General features: G+C 53.1%; 10 protein-coding genes across 10 annotated transcripts; 5 read left to right on the top strand and 5 right to left on the bottom strand.

Annotated features, from left to right (window-relative positions):
- Nucleotides 1-65: 65 nt before the first annotated feature.
- Nucleotides 66-2,385, bottom strand: SAICODRAFT_66843 (chaps-domain-containing protein). Its single transcript, XM_019170272.1, has 4 exons — nt 2,296-2,385; nt 1,947-2,222; nt 358-1,891; nt 66-296 (listed from the first exon to the last, which is right to left on the bottom strand). Exons 1-4 carry the CDS (start codon nt 2,331-2,333, stop codon nt 132-134), a joined length of 2,013 nt encoding a protein of 670 aa, XP_019022662.1. The 5' UTR covers nt 2,334-2,385; the 3' UTR covers nt 66-131.
- A 133-nt stretch (nt 2,386-2,518) lies between these two features.
- Nucleotides 2,519-3,956, top strand: SAICODRAFT_95138 (ArfGap-domain-containing protein; the record flags this gene model as incomplete). The annotated part of the gene is made up of 4 exons (XM_019171965.1): nt 2,519-2,590; nt 2,647-2,710; nt 2,762-3,017; nt 3,071-3,956. Coding segments are annotated over 4 exons (1,278 nt in total), but the record flags the coding sequence as incomplete, so codon positions are not given.
- Nucleotides 3,957-4,320: 364 nt separating this feature from the next.
- SAICODRAFT_72502 (uncharacterized protein) lies at nt 4,321-5,762 on the top strand. The gene is made up of 3 exons (XM_019170774.1): nt 4,321-4,646; nt 4,701-5,470; nt 5,532-5,762. The coding sequence occupies exons 1-3, from the start codon at nt 4,550-4,552 to the stop codon at nt 5,673-5,675; spliced, it is 1,011 nt and encodes a 336-aa protein (XP_019022660.1). The 5' UTR covers nt 4,321-4,549; the 3' UTR covers nt 5,676-5,762.
- A 313-nt stretch (nt 5,763-6,075) lies between these two features.
- SAICODRAFT_26640 (uncharacterized protein) lies at nt 6,076-7,749 on the bottom strand (the record flags this gene model as incomplete). The annotated part of the gene is made up of 1 exon (XM_019166956.1): nt 6,076-7,749. The coding sequence occupies one exon, from the start codon at nt 7,747-7,749 to the stop codon at nt 6,076-6,078; it is 1,674 nt and encodes a 557-aa protein (XP_019022659.1).
- A 382-nt stretch (nt 7,750-8,131) lies between these two features.
- On the top strand, nt 8,132-9,132 carry SAICODRAFT_66840 (uncharacterized protein). Its single transcript, XM_019170271.1, has one exon. The coding sequence runs from the start codon at nt 8,551-8,553 to the stop codon at nt 8,860-8,862; it is 312 nt and encodes a 103-aa protein (XP_019022658.1). The 5' UTR covers nt 8,132-8,550; the 3' UTR covers nt 8,863-9,132.
- Nucleotides 9,133-10,870: 1,738 nt separating this feature from the next.
- On the bottom strand, nt 10,871-12,877 carry SAICODRAFT_82939 (phosphate transporter). The gene is made up of 2 exons (XM_019171289.1): nt 11,797-12,877; nt 10,871-11,739 (listed from the first exon to the last, which is right to left on the bottom strand). The coding sequence occupies exons 1-2, from the start codon at nt 12,661-12,663 to the stop codon at nt 10,882-10,884; spliced, it is 1,725 nt and encodes a 574-aa protein (XP_019022657.1). The 5' UTR covers nt 12,664-12,877; the 3' UTR covers nt 10,871-10,881.
- Nucleotides 12,878-13,223: 346 nt separating this feature from the next.
- Nucleotides 13,224-14,306, bottom strand: SAICODRAFT_8840 (NAD(P)-binding protein; the record flags this gene model as incomplete). The annotated part of the gene is made up of 1 exon (XM_019171555.1): nt 13,224-14,306. The coding sequence occupies one exon, from the start codon at nt 14,304-14,306 to the stop codon at nt 13,224-13,226; it is 1,083 nt and encodes a 360-aa protein (XP_019022656.1).
- Nucleotides 14,307-15,421: 1,115 nt separating this feature from the next.
- Nucleotides 15,422-19,663, top strand: SAICODRAFT_82935 (P-loop containing nucleoside triphosphate hydrolase protein). Its single transcript, XM_019171288.1, has 2 exons — nt 15,422-16,754; nt 16,812-19,663. The coding sequence occupies exons 1-2, from the start codon at nt 15,497-15,499 to the stop codon at nt 19,559-19,561; spliced, it is 4,008 nt and encodes a 1,335-aa protein (XP_019022655.1). The 5' UTR covers nt 15,422-15,496; the 3' UTR covers nt 19,562-19,663.
- Nucleotides 19,664-19,745: 82 nt separating this feature from the next.
- On the bottom strand, nt 19,746-21,458 carry SAICODRAFT_8838 (rab GDP-dissociation inhibitor; the record flags this gene model as incomplete). The annotated part of the gene is made up of 8 exons (XM_019171552.1): nt 19,746-19,880; nt 19,937-20,151; nt 20,207-20,722; nt 20,774-20,876; nt 20,930-21,095; nt 21,150-21,233; nt 21,286-21,376; nt 21,428-21,458. The coding sequence occupies 8 exons, from the start codon at nt 21,456-21,458 to the stop codon at nt 19,746-19,748; spliced, it is 1,341 nt and encodes a 446-aa protein (XP_019022654.1).
- A 331-nt stretch (nt 21,459-21,789) lies between these two features.
- Nucleotides 21,790-23,448, top strand: SAICODRAFT_20559 (uncharacterized protein). The gene is made up of 2 exons (XM_019166277.1): nt 21,790-22,882; nt 22,939-23,448. Exons 1-2 carry the CDS (start codon nt 22,162-22,164, stop codon nt 23,109-23,111), a joined length of 894 nt encoding a protein of 297 aa, XP_019022653.1. The 5' UTR covers nt 21,790-22,161; the 3' UTR covers nt 23,112-23,448.
- The last annotated feature ends 480 nt before the right edge of the window (nt 23,449-23,928 follow it).

Raw genomic sequence — 23,928 nt, 5'->3', positions numbered from 1 at the left:
GATGTACCCGCTTGTCTCGGCGAAAATGACCCGTGTTGACCGACTATGAGAGAAAAGGAATAGAAACATGTATCTGGTATATTTGATAAAAATGATCTCTCCCAAGATTTGTACTGTCGAAGCTCGAGCTGCTACATGTCATGCCCAACACTCTTATACTGCCTCGACAAATCACAATTGTTGAGAAACGTCCGGATATCCTTCGGCAAATTCATCGCACTGAGGACACTGTTGACCTTCGTTGCTCCTTCCGCCGCAACGATCAATCGGAACGCTCGGATCAAATCGGGGGAGAACTGTAAAAACACAAACACATTAGCAATTGATCGAGCAGATTCCTGTGGTTTTTGAATTCACCTCAGTATACCACCTCGCACTCCACACCGCCAACTTCATCACACTAACCACAGCCCGATTCCACTCCCCCCTCTCCAACTGCCACTGCAACAACGCTCTCCACGCCTTCGGACTATACTTCGTCTCCAAACACTTCTGATATGCCTCGACACTCTCCGGCCTATGCTGGAGTCTCGCCGCCAAATCACCCAAGATTTCCCATTCGGCAGCGGTTTTGCGATACGTGAGTTGTTGTTGGCGGAAATGGGTGATTTCGGCGCGCCAGATGGTGTAGACGCGAAGGTCCTCGTAGAGGACCATGAAGAGGTTGTCGAGCCAGCGTTCGCAAAGGCGTTTGTGCTGGAAGGGCGACTTTTTCAATTTCTTGTCTTTCCCGCTCTCCTCGGCGACTTCGCCGTTTTCTGGTGTCGCTTCTCCATCCGTAGGTTCGTGGATATTAATCGTAGGAATACCGGGCACAAATCCACCTTCCTCCCCATTCTCTACACCCTCTCCCACGCCCTCCCCTTCTCCCTCCCCTACCCCACTATCCCCAGGCGCCGGCTCCTCCTTTTGATGCCGATACTCCTCCTCCATCACGAAAACCGTACTCCTCGTCCTCAACAACTCATCCCATCCAATCTTCCCAACCAACTTCGTCAATAAACCATAAGCGCCCATGAACGTTCCCCGCAACCCCGGTGCCGGAAGTCGTAACAACGCCGCATCCGCGACCTCGTTTGCTTTCGGATCCCGCTCGGCGAGTTCGTCGAGGAGGGTTTCGGAGGGTACGGGCATGTGTTGCCGGGCGGGGGGTGGCATCCGGTGGGCGTCACGTTCGTGGTAGGTGAACATCGGACAGCTGTTGAGGGTTAGGAGTGCGGATTCGTAGTCGCCCAATGAGATATAAATCTCTGTCAATCGTGCCCAAGTTGTGAACTCACTCGGTGCGTTATTCACCGCGCGTTTTGCGCAGAGGAGAGCGAGGTCACGCCGGTCCTTCTTGACGAGGAATTGAGCTTGTACGTTGAGGAGTTGGTGAGAGTTCGGGAGTTGTTGCATAGTCTCGTGCAGGAGTTTTATGGCGCGGACTTCTTCGTCCATGTCAATGTATGTTTTTGCGAGGAGGGCTGCGACTTCTGGATCCCGCGTTCGGAGTTTTTCGAACAGGTTTACGAGGGAGGAATACTGTCCGCTCATCTCGCCGTACTTGAGTAAAGCGCTAACCAAATAATTCGTAATCGAGTTCGCGATCTGGACTTCTGGCTCGCTTCCCAACGTCCAAGCCTTGAAAAACAACTTCTCGGCGACATCGAGGAACTTCTGTTCGGCTTCGATGCCGTCGACCGGGTTGAGTTTGCGGTAGCCAACAATTTTGTAGGCTTCTTCGTCGGAGTAGAGGAGGGCGCGGATGACTCCGCACAAGTAAGCTTCTGTCCACAGATCCGCCGTCGCTTCGAGTTTTTGGCCACGGGAGTCCACGGCATAGGATTCGACGCTTCCAGGTATTCTGACATCTACGCGAAGGTCGACGCGGGAGAACGCATTGTAACAACTGTGACTCAATCAGCCTCGCCCAAGCATATAGGGCTTGTTGTTCGGTGACATACCAATAAGTCCCACTCTCGATCTTCCAAGTCTGCTTCCCACCCGAGAACCACCCCTCACTCCGTCCCAAATCATACGTCAACAAGTTCATATACGCCGCAATGGACGCAGAACTCGACGCATCGACTCCGCTCACGAAATGGTAAGATCCTTGTCGCAATTGGGACTTGAGGTGGATTTTGTTGAGGTGGACGAGGTCAGGGGGACCAAGGGAGCCGAAGGAGGCGAGGGAGTCTGTGCGAGATTGGAGGGATTCGGTTGGTGTTGTCTCGATGAACCTGTTTACGACCCCTGTCAGTGAATGGTCTTGGCTGCGCACAGCGCAATTGTGGGCAGAAAAGGAGGACGTACTCGGGCACGCTCTGTAGCCGCGAAGATTGAGAACTCATCCTTGCTATGCCCAACAAATTGGTCGAGATTGATCGTGGGTATATGCTGCTTGTTGCACTGCCTCTATCCTCTATGGTAGCCGTCATTGCCAGTGCACGGCACGCGGGCGCAGGGCACGCACGCACATGCCACGGGTCAACAACACCACCATACCCTCCAAAGACCATTCCTCGGCCATTGTACGATGAGCGGACAAGCGACAAAGCAGGAGAGCTTGAAGTTCTTCGAGAAGCTGAAGGCTCAGAGGGCGAATAAGGTACCAGATATCCCGCGACGTTTATTAGCACCTGCTGACCGAGATCACTGGTACAGGTCTGTTTCGATTGCGGCGCGAATAACCCCACATGGACGTCCGTTCCCTTTGGAATCTATCTCTGTACGTTGCCATTGAATCTCACCTATCTCAACTTCTAACACTGTTCTTCAGGTCTTGACTGCTCCTCCGTCCACCGTAACCTCGGTGTCCACATCTCCTTTGTACGATCGACTAACCTCGATACCTGGTCCTACGATCAACTCCGCCTCTTCAAAGTCGGCGGAAACGCAGCTGCTACGGAATACTTCACCAAGAATGGCGGTGCCTCTGCATTGCAGTCCACAGATGGAAAGGCGAAGTACCAGAGCCGTCAAGCAGTGCAATACAAGGAGGAAATCAAGAAGCGTGCCGCACATGACGGCAAAATGTACGTGGTGCAATCTGACTGTTATGTCGCGCAGTGCTAATGGTTGCGTACAGCCACCCAGATATCTTCCACGACGAAGAAATCGCCGTACCAGAAGCCTCCAAGGAAGACGAGGACGACTTCTTCTCCTCATGGGACAAGCCCATCGTTCACAAACCAACACCTCCACCATCACGTACCGCCACCCCCCCAGTAATCGGCCGTACCGCCTCCCCATCCTCCACATCTTCCTCCCCCGCCCCTGCCGCATCCCGCACCACAACCTCCTCCGCACTCCGTCCCTCAACCCTCGGCGGCGCACGTAAATCCGGAATCGGAGCCGGCATTGGAGCTAGGAAAACTCAGAAATTGGGCGCGAAGAAGGTTGGTGCGGAGATTGATTTCGAGGCTGCGGAGCGTGCGGCGAGGGAGGAGGCAGAGCGGATTACGAAGTTAGGGTATGATGCGGAACAGGAGCGATTGGAGGAGGAGAGGAGACAAAAGGAGGCGGCGGAGGCCGCGGCGAAGGCTAAGGCCTCGAGCGCTGCGCCGGTGGTTAAGTCAGCAACTACCTCGGCACCACCCTCCTCCTCCTCTAACCCAGTCCCCCAATTCGCCCGCCTCGGTTTCGGACAAACAGCATCAACCGGCCCCGCCGCTTCGTCAGCACCAAAGAAAATGACCGGCTTCGGCTCCACATCCGCAGTCCGCGACGACGCCCCCACAACCGCCCGCGACAAATTCGCAAACCAAAAATCCATCTCCAGCGACCAATACTTTGGCCGAGGAACCTATGACCCCGCCTCCGCAGCCGAAGCTCAATCGCGTCTTCGGGATTTCTCGGGCGCAACCGGCATCTCATCCAACCAATACTTCGGTCGTGAGGAGGATGATGAGGAGGAGGACGTAAATGGAATGGGTGGTGGAGACGGGTTCGAGGGGTTGGCGAGGAAGGTTGCGGAGGTTACGGGGCAGGATTTGGAGGGGTTGAGGGATGGGTTGCAGAGGGGGGCGATGAGGTTGGGGGATATGTTGAGGGATTTTAGGGGGTGAGAATGAGCTGGGTTGACCTTCGCTTAGTTTTAGGGTAGTAATGGAGTTGTCCGCATTTACTTGAATGAAAGAGTGTAAGCTTAAGGCATTGGCTCCATTGAAGCACCCCGGACAACCTGACTGCTTATAATCGATTCAACAACATTCCAGGTATGTTCAGTCCTTCCCATAGCCATACCATCCCCGGGTTCCCTACCTGCAACGTTGTGCGCGGATCCGCTACTCAACCGCCTGTGCGATGCAAGGGATGAGCCCTGGCCGCGACGGGACAAACAACATCCTCGAGACCGAGAAGTCGACAAATTCAATTGCAATCGCGGTTCAACGAGGAACCTGAAACTGAATATTGCCAGTGCTTGGAGTACCTTTCTTTGCAATTGCACGACGCGGTCAATTGAGTTGCGACCGCGAGCATAGTCAAGTCGCCTACAACGTCACCAAGGCAGGTTAACGGTCCATACGCATAACTTTGCAGTCGATACAAGAGCCTATTGCGCGTCATGGGCATCATTCTGTCCCTCTTCAAGAGCCCGCGACGGGATGATCCAGCCGCCGCGCCGTTGGTCGCATCACCCCTACTTGAGCTCTTTACCTTAGGTACGTCCCTACACCATTGCAATAGCATGACAGTTGATTAATTATTCCGTACAGTTACACTGCCAGAACCAACACCAACAGAAACCGACATCCTATCACGATTACCCCCAATCCTCGCCGAGCGAACACGAATCCTCCAAGACTTACGAGCGTACCCAGGCAACACCGACCTTGTACGGGACGCAATCTCAAACGGTAAAGACGAAGAAAAGTTCCAACGGGCATGGACTGCCGTACAACCTTCCGTTTTCATCCTCGGCGACGCGTACAAACTTAGCGAAGCGCTCCCCGCCGCACTCTCACTTCTCCTCTCACACCTGACCTCAACACGATCTACACCCGCATCGCAGGCGATGCTAGAGAACCCCAAGATAACACGATATTTGTTGTCGGTGGTTGCTTGGGCAGTCGAATTCGATATCTTGAAGCTCAACCGTCCACAACTCCAAAACGACTTCTCCTTCTACCGCCGCTCACTCTCCCGCTCACCCCCGCAAACAGCCTCCTCCACTACACCCTCAATCTCAACGATGAAACAAACACTCGAACAAGATCAGTTAGCAGATACGTTGGCGTTGTGGAGTGGGCAGGCATACATCATGCTTAACACTTTAATACGGGCGTGCGAGGAGTATGGAAGAAGTGGGAGCAGAACGGGGCAACAAGTCGTGGGAGTGTTGAGAGAGTGCGCAAATGGGTGCATGACAGCGCTAGACGGAACCATGAAAGGAAACAACGAGCTCTCGAGCGCCCTGGTAGCCTCGATCATCCTATACGACAACACTGATCCAGAAGGGGCGTTCCATCGGTCATCGCCTATTAACGTATGTGCCGCTCTCCTTTTCTTCTCGTTTGCGGTGATTGGTGCTAATGTTTGGGTTACAGACAAGACAAGCAGCTAGAATACTACAGAGTTCGTCGTCAACCGAACGTAGTGCGGAATTGTTGGGTGCGTTGACTAGCAATGTACGGCATTTAAATGATGAGGGGACGTCGAAGGTTGTTAAGGCGGTGTTTGGCAAAGCTTGAGCTAGATCAAAGGGTAGAAAGGTGTTTATCGTATGACGTTTGCTGTGGTCAGCTGTAGCTATGGCTTGAATTGCGAGTAACTCCCACACTCAAGAGTTGCTGAAGAGAAGTTCACAAGAATAGTCTAGATCATTTACGAGGACTTCAGAACAGAGATCAAAAGGCAATACATGTGTTCAAACTAAAGGCACCCATTCCCCCCCATTTTCTATAAGTAACCCAATCACAACCAATAAGAAGCAAAAACGACGTCAACAGTCGAAAGAAGAAAGAAAAAGAAAAATCGATACCACAATTAAAACCCAACGCCCGACATCTCGTCCAAAATTCTATAGCCCAATCCCAAACAGCACACCCTTCAAAGATTAACAACATCAACAGCATCTCGATATGATATTTTTTAAGAAAACCGATCGGCAGACGGCAAAGTAGGCGGGGTTCCACCCAACGTAGCACTAGAAAGCGAAGGCGAACGACCCCCAGCGGGCGTGTTCGCTCCACTCCCCGGTCTGGAACTGGGCCTGGAGCCAGTACCCAGTAACTCCGCAACACTGACCTTCGGAATCGGCAACTTTCTCTCAGCACCAGAATGCTTCTCAAGAATATCACCAAGCCTCGATCCAATCGACGCCTCGTGTAAATCCTTGATACCATTGTAATGGCTGGGATCGACTTCGAGAGGTGCGAGGGGTGGAGGGTGATGACGAAGACTCAGAGAGCGGATACTGGGAAGATGCACATCCATCGGGTGCAACCTCGGTGAATGCGCAGGTGTAGCGAGGGGAGTGTGATCAGGCGTCGGACTCGCCGAATCGCCATGATGCGAGAACGTCGGACTCGGGGGCGCAGTACTGACAGGACTCCCGGGTCTACTCCTCTTCGCGTGCCTATGTGCCATATACGGATCCTCCTCTTCGTGCGAATGCTGTCGACTCATGGGTTGGGAGTGTATTCTGCTCGCTCCGAAATGTGCGTGCGGAAAGGGACTCAGCTGACTATGCTGCGCGGGGCGATGGTGGTTGTGATTCAAATGTGGTAGCGACATGTGCGAATGGTGGTGTTGGGTATGGCTGTGGTTGTTGTGGTGCTGGTTGTGATTGTGGTTCAAGTGAGCATCGGAGTAGGAGGGAGGAGGGGGGTAGTGGTGTGAGCTATAGCCATTGGTAGGCATGGACCCTGCGCTCCCGGGGTGAGTGTGCAATCCTGAAGCAGGAGAAGACGCACCCGACCCTTGAGCTGCAGGGGAGTTGCTCGTTCCCGTGCTCTGCGAACGCTCGCGTTCAAGTTGGTGGGCCGCAGCAGCAGCAAGTACATGCATCGTTTCGTTCTCGTTGCCGGGGTTAGAGGATCCGTTGGTATAAGCGGTACGCGCGTAATGGTGAGGTGGCGAGACGGCAGGGGATGAATGCGCAGACTGATTAGGGGTGGTGTAATTCGAGCGGTGAGAAGGAGGAGGCATCATCAACGCATCCTGTTGGTGCTGAAGATGCTGGGCCAGCATTGCCGCATGCGCAGAGCTTGCGGCATAAGACGCCGCAACAGCCGCACTCTTCGTGTTATTTCTCCTTGAGTTGGGGTTCGAATGGATACGTGCGTGACGCGTCAACTCATCCGACCTAGAAAAACGTTTGGAGCACCCGGGGTGAGTGCATGCATGCGGCTTCTCACCAGTGTGAGTGCGGATGTGTCGGGTCTGGTGTTCGAGACGGTGGAAGGCCTTTGAGCACATAGGGCACTTGTAAGGGCGAGGAAGTTCCGTAGGTTGGCCAGGGACGACTTGCTGCACTTGCTGATAATGCATTGCGGGCTGACCGTACTGCGCTGGCATGACCTGCATGGGGTGTCCGACAGGGATCGAGTGAACAGGGATAGCACCAGGCGGCAATGCGTGCACAGACTGCGCGTATTGAGGATGTAAAGCTGGATCAATCGTTGGCATTCCCTGAGGTTGAAGGGAAGGGTCGACAATCGCCACGCCGGGCAACGGCGCCTGTTGTCCTTGCTGGTGGGGTAGAAGAGCCGGATCAACGGGCGCAGGCTGAAGAGCCGGGTCCAAGACTTGCTGATCTGGCATTATTCAGGTATATATGCTCGTCGAAACGGGGTCGCTGTTCGACAGGAGCGTGTTGTTGGAGGTCGTGCAGACGATAAGCGAGCGAAAAAACTCCCGCAGGGGCGCAACCAGTAGGCAGTGAAGCAGCGAGATAACAATCAACTACTCGAACAGTCGGTCAAGTTGATAGCGATATATGTTAATCTCTCGTCTTCTCCGTCCTGTTTGACCGGAGAAGTGCTTGTGCTGGTTGGTGGTTGTGGTGGATGGTCTCGTGTGTGGGGTAAGGTTTCCTACAGTAAGGTGGGGTTGCTGTCCCTTTTGTGAGTTGAGCCCCCCCGAGTTCCTTCCGGGGCCTGTCTGCCTGCCTGCTTGCAAATTTGGTGCGTGACCCGCATCGAGTGGCAGAACGCGCGTAAAAACGGACTCCGAGGAGCGGAATGAACAGATAAGCTCAGCTCGTCTATTCGACAACGACCTCCACTGTATTTGCTACCCTTCCATTTACCTGCCGTCTTCCCCCACACATCCATGGCCGTCCGTCACTCCGTCTTTTCCCATGTCCACATACCCCGGATCACCCAAAATAAGCTCGGCCGAATTCGTTCCGAGATTGAACTTCATGTCCTCGGCCCCATAAGCTTACCTAACCTCTACAGATCCTTTGAACATTACACAGCCTCCGCAATTGCGAACTGACTGTTCTTCTTGGCACCGATCAACAGGCTTCTTCTCCACTTCTTTCCCACTCCACTGTGCCCCACAACCGTTGCTTAAGCTTCATACACTGCAACCGCGGAGACATGATCTCCGGCCGGCTCCATGGCTCAGCAAACAGCACTTCGAACTATTTTTAGCTCAATTCGTCACTCTCGTTTGCCCTCGCCGAAATTTGCGCGGGTCCCCCGTAGGACATACGCTGCTGCAGCGCTTGCGGTTGATTCAGGCTTCCGATTGGCTCAACTGTGGTGTCCCTCCTCCTCCCACAGCGGAACATTCTGGCCACGCTTGTTAAGCTCCGGCGGCTGTTCCGCGGTCGACTTGCTGTCAGGATCACTCAGCCTCGAGCATCGTGAGTCACCTCCTACGATCTCATCCTTTTCCTCATGTTGCGACATCGTACATCGAGGGTAGCGAGATAAGCCTTCCCTTCCTTCCTTTCCACCGCCCGAAAGCCCGTAAATCATGGCTGTTTTTCATTCTGCCAGGTCAGCCCGCGGCCCTGTCGATCGAATCGTCCGACTCTTCCCGCATGCGTGCGTTTGGAGTTGGGAACACCTTTGCCGACGGACGTCGGACATCGGACATGAGGAGCGCGCGTCAATTGTGCTCGAGTTTATCCTCGCGAGAGTATGAGATAGGATAGCGTACGTAGTCTTTCTGATTAGCTTGTTTTTGGTCTGGATCGTCACCTGGCTTCTCTGCATGGGCCAGACCATCGGCCTCTCCTCCGACATCTCATCCTTCCCCAGGGACAAACCACCCCGGATCCGTTTAAGCTTCTCCACACCAGCATATCTGGGGAAGGTGATCCCCAACCTGTCAATTGATCACACCATCGATGATGCAATTGCAAACGTGTACATGTGCCTTCAGGTAGATTGCAATTGCGTGAAGCGTGGCATGCTTAAGGGTGCGAAGTCAACGGACGAACGGGAAGGTACGGGCGGATGAAGGAACGTGGATGAGGAGTGTCAGGTGGAGATGGAAGCGAGGTGAGGTGAGGTAACGTAATCTTTCGTAACACCCAAAGAGGCCTTTTTAGCAGCATGTGAGAAAAGTACCGGGGCATTCCACGGCCGCGGCTCGGGAGGCGGACAAACTCTCATGGCCATGACCATGATTCGTTCTTATCTTGAGCACGTCTCGAGCAGGTCCATACGGTCTCAACTTATCATACAGCCTAAACCCCCACATCTGCCGTGGACACGTTCCCCTCACGCGCACTCAAACTACAAACACAATCTCCCCCACACACCCCCATCATCTTCCCGAATCGAACCATCACAAGCTTCACCTCATATCCTTATCCTTTGACGTTTTGGCACGGACCTCTCAGCCCCACATCTTCGGCCCGCCGGTTAAACTTTAAGGCTAAATCAGGTCCCACCCCCGGATACCTCATCCCTCCGCCGGAAATTTCGGGAGAAGGTGTGGGGTAGCTAGAGTGAGTCGGGTAATGTCACTGCAAACAAAGCAAGCTCCCTTGTCTTATTGCTGTGGGCTGATCTAATTGACGTGAGGCAGTCGTCGTGGTTTGTGGTCATGAGAAGCGTAAGGTTTGGACCTTATGATCAAGCACACCACCTGAGTCCCGCGTAACCCATCTCCAACACCCTCGTATGCCTATGCCAGACCATGCTCATGATGACGTGGCCGTCCTCGCCCAGGACGCATCGGGTATCTATCTGACGCTTACCTCACATCCCTTCGCCTTTCGCACGAACGGAACTTCAGCTATCCGATGTAGGAAACATGCTTCCGCACCCTCCAACTTTTCGCGAGCAAAAAGAGCTCAAAACGTTGTTCAGAACAGACGGCTGAAGGGTACGGCGGAAGGGATACGCTTTCACTCTCGGGAGGTGTTGGGGCTACCGCCGCTGTATGGGCCAGAAAGAGGACGGCGTGGGTGCGGCGTATGTACGACATTAAAGTGAGTAGAATTGACGCAATGGCAGCGAGGCTTGGACAGACTGTTCAAGAAGTTTCTCCGAAGCATAATGATACCTCTGGACGCGGATCTGTAAAGGTCACCTAGCGCTTCGTGGGTTTCGGAAGGGTAGTTGAGTCTTTGATTGCACGGCCTAAGCGTGGGAAATTACGGCCCGTAGACCTCCTCCCTCACCAACGACACCTCAACACCCCACCAGCTGGCGGAGAAATCACGACGAGATCATATAGATGGAATCAGAGAATTCGCTAGAGCAGGAGAAAGAAGTCACGGAAAAAAAGTACCTTTTTCTGCGTTGCAATATGCGCACGGATATGTCTAAAAGCGAAGAAGGAAAAAAAGCAAATAAGAGAAAGCAAAACCAGTCGGTCGACATTACCCCGTCTACCGACCTACCCAAAAGAACTCCGAATAATCTGTATCATATCACCATCCTATGCACCACCACATACATCCTCTCAATCGCGACGGAGATGTGTTGCTTACACCCCCATTCCGAAACGAGGAGCATGAACAATAATAGCCATCAGACATCCCGCAACAGTACCAGCAATGGGCAAAGTAATGATCCATCCACCAAAAATCCAAATCAACAACTTCCAGTTAATCACCTTCAAATCACCATTCGCCATCCCAACAGCCACGGTAGCACCAGTAATAGAGTGCGTAGTAGAGACGGGGATGTTCAAACGGGTGGCCAACACGACTGTCAAAGCCGCACCGAGCTCCATGGAGAAACCACGGGTGGGGGAGTGAGGGGTGAGACGGTTTCCGAGGTTACGCATGATGTTGTAACCGTAGGTAGAGAGACCGATAACGATGGCGGCACCACCGAACGCGAGAATCCAGACGGGGACATCGGACTTGGAGCCAGGAACAACACCACTCTTCCAAACCTGGTAGATAACGACAAGGGGACCGACAGCGTTGGAGACATCATTAGCACCGTGAGCGAAAGACGCGGTACAAGCCGTCAAAACCTGCAAGAAAGAGTAGAGGTGCTCAGTCTTGTTATCATACTGCGCAGCACGAGCGTGCATCTCAGCGACGCGAATGGCACCCTTGTCACCAGCGTGCTGGGCACGAGCCTGCTCGTTGACGACGTCCACCTGCATACCACGGAGAGCGAGCTTGGGAAGACGGTAGCGCAAGAAGATCCAGATGTTGGAAGGCAAAATCCAGGGACCGCGGATCTCGTGCTTCTCGAGGTCTTCGAGGGTGGTAGCACCGGCGGCGGGGGCGGCGGCGGCGGCGTTGACGTCGTCGTTGGAGGTAGAAGAAGTGATCTCATCGGCGGAGGGGGTGGGCTGGGTCTTGCCGAGCTCCATGTCACCGGAAGCCTGAGCCTTGAGGTCGTTGGCGAGGTCGTGGGCTTCACCCTGGTTGTTCTCGCCGACGAGACCACCGTTGAAGTAATCCTTGATCGCAACAGCGTTGGCGGCTCCGGGGAAGGGAAGACGCTCGGCCTTCCAGAGGTAAGGGCCGAGGAAGAAGTGGTACCAGCGGACAGTAGGGTCCTCGCGAACGAGACGACGGTGGAGGTAAGGAACGAAGAAGAAGATACAGATAGCGGCAACGACACCAGCAACACCGAGGACGGCACCGATGATAGTTCCCGCACCCAACTCGTCAAGGTCGAGACCGGGGGCACCCTTCCAGACGATCATCATGGTCAAGATACCAGAAGTGAAACCAAAGTAGATCGGGATAGCGATGAAACCAGCCCTGAGGGGATCCTGACGCTTGAGGACAAAGTACTTGGTGAGCATGAAGATGGTCAAGGCGAAAGCACCGGCGATGAATGGAGCGATGACCCAGGAGGAGACGATACGGGCGACACCGTCGTAGCCCCACTTGACACCCTTTCCACCGTTGGCGGCGATACCAACACCAACAATGGCACCGATGATGGAGTGAGTAGTCGAGACAGGGAGACCGAGACGAGTGGCCAGCAAAACCCACGAAGAGGAACCAACGAGGGCACACCACATCGCCAACATGAGAACAGAAGGCGATTCCGTGAACATGTCGATGTTGATAATACCATCCTTGATGGTATTAGTAACACGGGCACCCAACAGCAACGCACCCAAGAACTCACAAATAGCAGCCAAGAAACATGCCTGCATGAGCGTCAAGGAGCGAGAGGAGACGGAGGTAGCGAAGGAGTTTGCGACATCGTTTGCACCGATACCGTAGGCGTCGAGGAAAGCGAAGATCAACCCGAGGGCGAAGATATAGTCGAACTGAGGAAGAGCCTGCATTGTTGCTCTGTTGTCCTTGAGCTGTCCTTTGCTGTCTTGCTGATCCTTTCGAGGAGGAAGCGAGGGCAGACTATATAGGCGGTCAACCTATCGCTGTCGGCAGCAGCAGTGCGCTCATTCCACCTTTGCCATTCGAAGCTGAGGGATTTCTTTGACGACGGCGTGCGAGAGGCAGCGTAGAGTTCCCACACTTTTCTGTGGGGCTGTGTGCATTAGCGCCCATCTTTTTGTCATTTCGCTTCGAAGCGAGGCGAAGCACAGCTGAACCCGCGTTCTGTGAGGCATTTCCGGACAAGGGGTCGGGATTGGTGAGTGTATGCTGTTTTACTGCTCCACCAGCTGCTGGCCAACTGCAACCGCCGCGGGAACACTGAGCCATTTCTCCATGCACGCATACACCCACTCAAGAAGAGAAGGACCCTGTCGCTCTGAGCCATTTTCATAGAAACCCGGTACATTCAGTTGAACCCTTAAACTATCATTATCATATACCTCCATAGCCACGGCCAATACCCTTCACTCCTTCTCCTTCTCCGCAGCCGGGCTCAAGGCTCGAACATTTACTCCTCATCCCTAACGACAATCAAGACCTTTCCCCTCGTCCTCTTTCCCATAATCTTCTCAAAAGCCCCAATCACACTCTCCCTCTTCCCAAACTCCCACTTCGAATCAACGATAACCCTCAACACACCATCCCTAACCATCGTATTAACTGCTTCCAACTTATCCTTGGTGATTTTCAATGCGGAGAAGATATACGGACGGGGTGTCCCACCCAGCCAGGTCGGTTGGAGGAGCTTGGGGATCATGGATGATGAGAGACGGAGGATGTCGGATAAAGAGGTGACTTCGGCGCCGACGTTGACGAATTTGCCCCCCTCTGCCTTCAAGAATTTGGGGGAAGCGTGGTAGAGGTCATCGATTCCGACAGTGTCGAGGACGAGATCGAACGGTTCCTTGCCATACTTGACCGCGAGCTGTTTGCCGAGGTCTCCGGCGGTGTAGTCGACGACGTCATCCGCGCCCAACTCCATGACCAACTCGACGTTCTTCGCCGAACACGCACCCACAACAACCCCACGCGGCCCAACAATGTGTTTAGCGATTTGAATGGCCATGGTACCCACACCCCCAGAAGCCCCATTAACGAAAACCCTGTGTCCTTCCCTCAAGCCCCCATCTTGTACGAGTGCCTGGTATGCAGTCAAACTCGAACATCCCAAACCGCCCGCATCGACTAATCCAACTTGTCCCTCAGTGGGGAGAGGAATAGCATGGGCACTGTTAAGGAGTGCATACTCCCCCAACGTCCCACCCCTCTTCATCTGATCCGGCGCATCAACAACCCCCCAAACCTTCGTCCCAACCGCAAACTCCTCCTTGACCTCATCCCCAGCCCACTCGACGACGCCACTAACGTCTTCGCAGGGTACGCTGGGTTTCGTGATGAGGCCTGTCCAGCCGAGGGCGGTGTTGAGCATGAATTTGTGGTCGATGGGGTTGAGGGCGAGGGAGGTTGTGCGGATGAGAAGGTGGGTGGAGGAGAGGGCGGAGGTTGTGGGGAGGGGGAGCTGGGTGGTGTTGAGGACGGTGGCAGGGGGGCCGTGGTGGGTGTAGGCGTAGGCTGTGTATTGAGAAGACATGGGTAGATCGATTGAGATTGGAGATGTGTTGGTGCTGGCGATTGCTGCAGGGTGGTGGTGCCTGTGACGTTGAACTCCGGGCCGGAACCTGGTCTTATCGATTGAGTGCATGTGACGCAATCGGACCGTGGGACTTTATGGAGATCTACGAATTTCTTCATCCCCTCATCTCACTCCCGATCCCAAACCATAATACTCCTCCTCCCACCCCTCGAAGAACTCGTCATGCTGTGATTGATCATGTCCGACGCGTTGCATGTGGAAATTCGTCGAAGCGACTGCGCCGGGACGAAGTGTTAGGATTCGGATGTTGGTGTTGGTGTATTCGTTTCGGAGCGAATTTGAGAAAAATCGTGGGGGTACCCGGCGCCGGCCATGACGTATCCCCGACCCCCGCCGTGCGAACAACCTCGTAGCTACCTCCATGCCAAATCCCAGCAAAATAAACCGAAATAAACCTTCATAACCATCTCATCCGTCTTGCCCATAATTAAGGTGTGTACCTGCCGGCGACGTGCAGCATTTATGTCATGCACATGTCCGCGATTTTTGTGCCGAAATTGTCCAACAGTTCAACGTTGAGTCACGACCAAACCTCCACCATGGCAAGTCAGCTACCAGAATGGCTACCATCCTTGCTGCCTTATCCAGCGATAGCCATATCCGCGCTCATCCTCCTCACGACCCGTAAATCTACGTATGCGCCGCGAAAGCTCAAGAGAGCGGAGAAGGAGGGTGATCCAGCGCCTGGGACATACTACGCGACTTCAGTACACCGCGCTCTCATCGCTCTGTGTACAGCCATCGGTGTCCTAAGTTCCGGATTCTGGGCGGGTGCGAGGATGTCGTATCATGATCATTTGACAAGTAATGCCGGCGTTGCTGTTGCTGGGTGGTTGACGTTTGTGTCGTGGGTGTTTGTCGCGGCCTTGGTGATTTTGTTCGGGTCGACGAGGCGGCCGAGATATGCGTTTTGGTATATTGTGCATTTGGCTGTTGTTTCTGGGTTTGTTGTGGGTGGGTCGGGGTGGGGGTTGCATGATGCGCTTCTTCGGCGGTATTTTCTTGAGGAGGATAAGCTGACGAAGCTGGATGTTGCATTGTCGTCCATCCTACTTACGGCATCTACTGTTTTGTTTGGTGTTACGCTCGTCTTTCCGAGAGGACCGAGACTTGTTTTTGATGGGAAGATGGTTGATGGTGCAGTCCATGCCTCCTTGTGGTCCTTCTTGACATTCTCATGGACGAAGGAGATTAATGACAGAGCTGTCCGAGAAAACAGACTCGAAGTCGAAGACCTTGGGGCACAGCGCGCCACCTTCCGTGCCCAAAACCTCCACCGCCACTTCGCCGATAGCGACGGTAAAGGCTGGCATCTCCTCCGCCGTATCATCGTCACCTTCAAATGGCAATTTATCCTGCAATGGAGTATGGGACTCGTGTCGTCTGTCCTCCAGTATGCTCCGACATTTTTCCTCCTGAGGATTTTGCAGTTCGTGCAGATGTACAAGGTAGGTGAAGTGGAGTGGTGGTATGGATGGTATTACGTCGCTGGTATGTGTGCGGCGAAGCTGGCTTATGCGATTTTGTACGCTCAGGTGTGGTATATCTCTGCGTGTGTGCTACAGACAAAGGTCAACAGTGTCTTGAATACGGCAATTTTCGCAAAGACGCTGAAGCGCAAGGACATCGTCGGAGTTGATGTCAACACGGAGAAGAAGGATGACGGAGAAGACGATGATGACGCAAGCAAGAAGGACAAGAAAGGTGATGAAGAAGTCGGTGGATCTCGACAGAATGTGCTTAACCTCATGGCCGTCGACGCTGACCGCGTTGCGACGTACTCGACGTGGGATTGGATGTTGGCTGACGCACCTCTCCAAATCGCCGTCGCCATCTTCTTCCTCTACAACCTACTTGGATGGTCTACCTTCGTCGGCTTCAGCGTCATGATCGTACTCTTACCCATCAACCAATGGGCATCAAAGTCATACTCTTCATCCCAGTCAAACCTCATGAAGATCCGTGATCGTCGCGTCGGAATCATGACCGAGATCTTGCAGGGCATCCGACAGCTGAAATTCATGGCATGGGAGCGAAACTGGGAAGCGAAAGTCAACGAGATGCGTGATGAGGAAGTCAGGGAGCTGAGACGTGTTTGGTTCTTGGATGTATGCTTCAACTTGATCTGGAGTGGGAGTCCGATTTTGGTTACCGTTTCGGCGTTCTTCTCGTATACGAAGTTGCAGGGACAGGATTTGACGCCTGCGCTGGCTTTTACGACGTTGAGTGTCTTCAAGGAACTCGGGTTTGCATTGAATATCATTCCGGAGGCTGTTGTTGAGGCACTTCAGGCGTGGACTTCGTTGAAGCGTATTCAGCGTTTCTTGCATTCGGCTGAGATTGAGGATGCACCGGTTGATGATAAGAAGTTGATCGATGATACGAGTTCGGGGAGTAATCCCGAGCGGTTTTGGGCTGCACATGAGCCGATTGTTGTCAAAGATGCCACGATCACATGGCCTTCTGATAATACGCTTGAGAGCGTAACAGATGCTACTCCTACGTTCTCGCTCAAGGATATCAATGCAGAGTTTCCTCGAGGAGCTTTGTCGTTAATATTTGGACACACGGGAGCTGGTAAGACTTTGATGCTGCTTGGACTGCTTGGAGAGGCGGATGTGACCGACGGGACCGTTTCTTTGCCGCCTGCCGACAGTAACGCTTTCGAGCACGGTGAAGATATCATCCCACCAGCGAAGTGGATTATTTCTGGTGCGAAGGCGTATGTTCCGCAAACTGCATGGCTTCTCAATGACAGTATTCGCAACAACATCCTATTCGGTCTCCCATACAACGAGAAGCGATACAACGCAGTCATCAATGCGTGTGCATTGACTCGTGATTTGGAGATCCTCGAGGACGGTGACTTGACTGAGATCGGCGCAAAGGGTTTGAACATCTCTGGTGGACAGAAGGCTCGTGTTTCGCTTGCCCGGGCCGTCTATTCCCGTGCGGAGGTCTTGATCTGTGACGATGTCCTGAGTGCGTTGGATGCTCATGTGTCCTCGCACATTGTGAACAAGTGTTTGATGGGCCCCTTGATGAGGGAGCGAACAAGGATTTTGGTCACGCATCACGTCAAGCTTTGTATGAACGGGGCTGACTACATCATGGCTCTCAAAGGTGGCAGAATCGAGCATGCGGGTTATCTTGCTGAGCTCAAGCGTACTGGTAGTCTGCAGCACATTCTCGACGAAGAAGAGGATGAAGAGATCGAACGCGATGCTGTACCAGGCGACAAGACTGATGCGCACGAGATCGATGGCGATCCCGAGGAAATGACCAAATCGGTCGATCTTGGGAAGAAGCCGAAGAAGTTTGTGGAGGAAGAGGCGCGTGAGAGGGGTGCTGTAAAGACTCAGGTCTACTCGTCGTACTTCCTCGCTAACGGAGGTGTGCTGTTCTGGTGTATGATCATCGGTGCATTCATTACGGCGCAAGGTCTTGAAGTTGCTGAGAGTTATTGGCTCAGGCTTTGGTCTTCGTCATACAAAGGCAGAACTGCAGCCATGTTGGCTAAGCGAGCCATCGCCTCTGTGTCGTCCCAACAGTTCGCCTTCCATACCTTCAAGGGCGCAACTGAAGAGCATTCTGTCGAGTACTACCTCGGTATCTATGTCGCCATTGCCGTTGTGTCTATCCTCATGGGCCTCGTTCGATTTGCAGTTACCTTCTATGGAAGTATTCAAGCTTCCAGGGTTATGTACCGCCGTCTCCTTCATACGGTTCTCTATGCACCCATGCGATGGTTGGATACTACCCCAGTGGGCAGAGTGCTCAATAGATTCAGCAAGGACTTTGAGACCATTGACTCCAAGGTTGCGAATGACAATGCTTGGCTGGCGATCAACACCCTTGGTACTATCAGTGTTACGGTTGTCTGCATCTTCGTTACGCCAACTTTCCTCATTGCTGCACTGTTGTTGTGCATGTTTGCCGTTTTCATCGGTCGGGTGTACATGCGTGCTTCCCGTGAGCTGAAGCGTCTAGATTCGGTCTCGAAGTCGCCTATCTTTGAATTGTTCCAGGCTACTATTTCTGGTACATCGGTCATCAGGGCATATGGCGCCTCTCAGCGTTTCTTGCGTGCATCTTTCGAAAAGATGAATATCCTTGTCCACGTCCAATACAACCTCTGGCTTGTCAACAGGTGGATGTCTGTCCGCTTTAATGTCCTAGGCGGTTTCTTCGCTACCATCGCCGCAGCACTTATCTTGATAAATATCAACCGCGTGGACGCAGGTTTAGCAGGTTTCTCACTGTCCTTCGCTCTGGATTTCCAAACGTACATCTTCTGGATGGTTCGCCGTATTACTGATGTGGAGTTGTCGATGAACGCCGTGGAGCGTGTGACAGAGTACACCAACATGCCCACGGAACCTCAGGATCAACCATCACCCCCGGCGACATGGCCAGAGCACGGAGCCATCAGCTTCCGCAACTACGAGGCAAAGTACGCAGCTGACTTACCCTTGGTACTGAGAGGCTTGACCTTCGACATCAAGAGCAACGAGAAAATCTGTCTCGTAGGCCGAACAGGATCCGGAAAATCAACCATCACTCTCGGCCTCTTCCGTTTCCTCGAGGCTGCTGGTGGAGATATCTTCATCGACGACGTGAACATCTCCAAGATCTCACTCTCCGACCTCCGTAGTCGTTTGACAATCATCCCACAAGACCCTGTCCTGTTCACGGGTACCGTCCGCTCAAACCTCGATGCATTCAACGAGTACTCAGATGCCGAACTGTACGACGCCCTCCGTCGTGTCCAACTCATCGGTGACGCCGGTTCGGAGACAGAAGACGGAAACGTCTTCGAAGATTTCTCGTCTCCAATCAGCGAGGGCGGCCTCAACCTCAGTCAAGGACAGCGTCAACTCGTCGCCCTCGCCCGTGCACTCCTCCGACGCTCCAAGATCGTCATCATGGATGAAGCGACGGCGAGTATCGACTTCCAGACCGACACGATTATTCAGAAAACGATTCGGGAGGAGTTGCGGGATTCTACGGTCATTGCGATTGCGCATAGGTTGTCAGTGAAGCATGATAGGGTCATGGTGCTTGATCATGGGAAGTTATTGGAGTTTGATACGCCGGCTAATTTGTTGGGTGATTCGGAAAGCTCGTTTTATGATTTGTGCAAGACGGCAGGAGAGGTCGAAAACTTCAAGAGAGACCTCGGTATTAATTAGCATAAAGCAGCGTCTCACGGAATACGAGATATAGAGTAATCTAATGTCAGGTTTTTGGGGAATTCATAGCGAGTAATGATGAATGGCATTTGCATTTGCAGCTTTAACAAAGAAAATAACGCTCCCAAACAAGACTCAAAACGCCCAAAACATTCCTCTCTACTCCTCCCTACCATGATTCCACTTACATACCCTCCAAATCCCCCTCCTCCCCAGGCGCCGGTCTCTTCTTCAACACCAATTCCTTCCCCTCGATCCTCTTGTAAATATTCATGACATCATCCGTCGTCGTCTCAAAATGACTCGTCGCATCAAAGCTCTGTTCGCCTCAACATTAGCATGCAAATTCACACGAATTCATCCTTGAGAGTGAACCTTTGAGATGTAGCACTTATCCTTCGTTCCGTCCTCGATGGGTTCCATGATATCAGCGATATAGATGAATTTGTCGAGGATGGGACCGAGGAGCTTGATTCCGGGTTCAATTTCGACGTGTGGGTTGTCGGTCTCGACGATGGTGGAGACGATAGCCAGATAGTGGTCCTTTGCGCAGACGTTGTGGGTGGAGGAAACTTCCGCGATGTAGATATCTGTGAACATGATGTCAGCAACAATCCAATCATCCTGGGCATCATTGGTGTTCACCATTCTTGCGACCAATCTGGTTCTGGGGGATGACGATTTGCACCGAATCGGCATTATCCGTGTTAGGGATCGGGTGCTGCAAAACACAGATCGCACGAACAACACGTCCAGTCTTGCGGACCTTGTTAGGGAAATACGAAGGGTCACCAATGATGAGCTTGCCCTTCGCTACTTCGCCCTCACTCTTGACACCGATCGCGACACCCTCCTCGTCGTAGACGATTTCGTCGATCTTCTTGTCGAGCATGTAAGTTCCTCCGTAAATCGCGCTCAAACGCGCGAAGCCCTGAGGTAACTCGCCCAAACCGTAGAGAGGGTAAATGTAAGGTGACTTTCCATACCGAGCCATGGAGCCGAGGTAGAGAAGGATACGGTCAATCGTCTCCTTTGCTGGCTTAGGCTTGTAAGAGTCGTCGAGGTGGAGGGCCATGGCGTGGCCGATGAAGTCCTGGGTTCCTTTGTCGAGACCGAATTTGTAGTAGACTTCGTTCATGGTGTTCTTGTAGAGGTTGAGGCCTGTTCAAATCACGTCAGCTAATATCCTAGCGGAGATGGATTAGAACAAACCTTGGTGGGTAGAAGGGTCATTCTCCTTGTAAGCACCGACCCACTCGAAGAACTTCTTCATACGGCGTTTCTCGAAGATACCCATAAGGGAAGACCTGACAGCCTGTACAAAATCCGTCAACATTCCATTATCCATGGAGTCGCCGTTTTCTATACCTCCATCTCGTTCGAGGGAACCTTAGCGATCTTTCCGTCCTTGTAAACATACGATCCAGCGATCTGCTTGAACTCGAGGTAACGCGTAACATCAGTGTGGACGAGCATGTTGGTCAACTCTCCATTTGCCATGAGGAACTTAGGGATAAGATCCACAGCCCAATCTCTGCATACATCCCCTAATCAGCCCACGGTCCCTCGGAAATGTATGCGCACGCACCTGTCTCGTCCCAAGCTGGTGGGGGGTTGCTGTCCGTCCCTAAACTTCGCAAACAATTGGGTCAGGTTCAACGAGGCACTCGCTCTGTACGACGTCTATAAGTCACATTCCCCGAAAAGACAGTAGAACGGCGTACCCTCCGTAGTAATCATTGCGATCCATGTGCAAGACCTTCTTGCCCTCAACGGAAAGGAGGCCGGAGAGGACACATTCGGTGAGACCAGTGCCTGTGCAAAGGTTAAGCAAGAACCCAGATGGATTAAGAAGAAGTTGCGCACCTAGAACGATAACGTCGTATTCCTCATCCATGGTGTAGTGCTGTTCTGATTTGTTTTGTTTGCTATCGCGAGCACCAGCTGCTGGGTGCTGGGACCCAACTGCGTCACATATGCGTTAGACCAGGGCTCCACCCCTGGCCGTCCTGAGGCTGATTAGCTGGGTTGAACAGACGAATGGGGTGCTTCAATCATGTTCATTTGTGTAACAGTTTTCAAAGAGATCGATTCGAATGACGCCCAGCTTAACATTGTCACTCCTCCCATTCGCTGCCGGCCGGAGCTTCTCGGTTCTCTCCGCAAAATCTCGTAAGCCTACCCGCGCCAAATGCACCTGCAGATTCAGGTCAGACTTTGAACCATCAACGATCGCATCGAGGAAAAAGTTGGAAGAGACAGACGACACCTCCTCCGAGCTCTTCCTCAGCCAGGCATACTGTATCGCATCAGGTCAAAGCGCAGGATCGCTTGACGTTACTCACCTTCAAGTTTACCTTCTTTTCAGCTGCCCCGACTCGCCGTTCATTTCGGCATCTTTCGGATTTTCGTCGACGGAACAGGTACCCCTCCTCTCGGTACCAAAGCACCAGAAAGTTGCAATCGTTTACTCAAGTCTCACATCGACATCACGACGACGCGTACGTGAAAGTATCTACATTTGATCCGTTTTTCCTGGATCAACAGCATTGTCACAATCTAGATCGGATAGAACCGCACTCTAGACACCACACCTCAAAATGTCACAACCAAAACCCACAACAACGACCCGCCGTCCCCTGCCAAACCTCCTCTCTCGCTGCTTCGTCGACCTAACCGCTGCCGCGTCCGCCGCCCTCATCATCTCCCCCGCAATCTACATCATCGACCGCGCAATTATCGAAAACGCATCCGGCCGTGCCCCGCTAACAACCTCCATCACCTCTTCCCTCCGCCAATTCCTCACAACCCCCATTAAGTTCATGCGCAACCCGATGTTCGGACTCGTGTTCATGGTGTATGGGGGTACGTACTTGACGGCGAACTCGATTGATACGTGGATGGGAGTGTGGAGGGGGGAGACGGATAGGTTCGTGGGTGCCGGTGGGGTGGAGAAGTTTGTTGCTACTACTGCGGCGAATATCGGGTTAGGGTTGATTAAGGATCGGGAGTTGACGAAGGCGTATGGAGCACATGGTGCGTCACCATCACCTCAGACAGCAGCACCGACACGACCACAACCACCATCCTCGAAAATATCCTCAACCATATCCCGACATATGTCCACAGCCGCCGCGGCGCAACAACGCCGGTTCCCACCCATGGCTTACGTCCTCTTCACAACCCGTGACTCCCTAACCGTTTTCTCCTCCTTTAACGTTCCCGCCATGATCGCGCCATACACCCCCGGTGGTCTCACATGCGCGCAACTTCTCACGCCTTGCGCTGTACAATTCCTCTCGACGCCATTCCATCTCTTCGGTATGTCTCCCATGCTGTGGGAAGTGACGTGTTGAGTGCTAATTTGAGCTGTGTAGGATTGTCATTGTACAACGAACCAGGGCCCATGCCAACCTCCCAACGACTACAAAAAATGTCACAGCTGTACCTCAAGAGTACATTTGCGCGAATAGGACGGATTTTGCCGGCGTTTGGAGTGGGCGGAGTTGTGAACAGGAAGGTGCGGAATACTGGGTTGGAGGCGATCTAAACCACGTACATGTTGCTACCAGGAGTAGGATCGGGAGGCGGTGATTAATGGGCATGAGCGATGGGACGTTGTGGCGAAAGAGATGAACCTCACCAGGGGCTACATCTGGTCTTGGTCTTGGCCGAGGTCATGGTGGCGATTTGTTTGCATGGGCGGTTGAATCGATGGGGGTTCGACTTTAAGTGTGGCGTGCATCAATCTCGCCTGCGGGACGTGCGGGGGGACTCAATTTAGGGTGGCGAATCTGACCGAACTTGACGGCTGCTGTGCTTTACTGAGAGAATGGCTCTGTGCTGGGCAGTTCGATAGATAGAGAAAATGATATACGATTGCATTGAACTATCTTCCTCACTCTTCCAAAGACCGGCGATTGCGCAATTGCCCAGGGTCCAAACGAGTGTCCGTGGTACTGCGCACCCGCTCCGCCGACATGCATAGCTTAACCAAAACCAGAGCCTTTACCGAAGGCTTGCCTTGCCTTGGACCCTTTCCATACAGATTCCAACGATTTCGTCAGAAGATTTATGCTTGACGTTGCCCACATGTCGGGTTCCAGCAGGGCATAAGCTCCAGTTACGGGTTGTTTTGCCCCCAACCAAGGGAACTTGCGCATTTTCGGTCGCGCTGCGCGTCTCCGAGTGCCCCAACAAAATCTGGCCTCCCCGGTGCCACACGAGATTTCGCCCCCCCCCGCAGAGGATTAAGAAGCCCGCGAGGATCCCACCCACAGCGATATCCCCAACCCGTCTGTCGTTCACTCTGTCGGTGAGGTCACCCGGATCAGCAGGTCTATACCCCCACACCCCCAACAGTTCGC

The sequence above is a fragment of the Saitoella complicata genome (assembly GCF_001661265.1).
Source record: "Saitoella complicata NRRL Y-17804 unplaced genomic scaffold SAICOscaffold_19, whole genome shotgun sequence".
NCBI lineage: Eukaryota > Fungi > Ascomycota > Saitoellomycetes > Saitoellales > Saitoellaceae > Saitoella > Saitoella complicata.
This window is presented reverse-complemented; position numbering and strand designations above follow the sequence as displayed.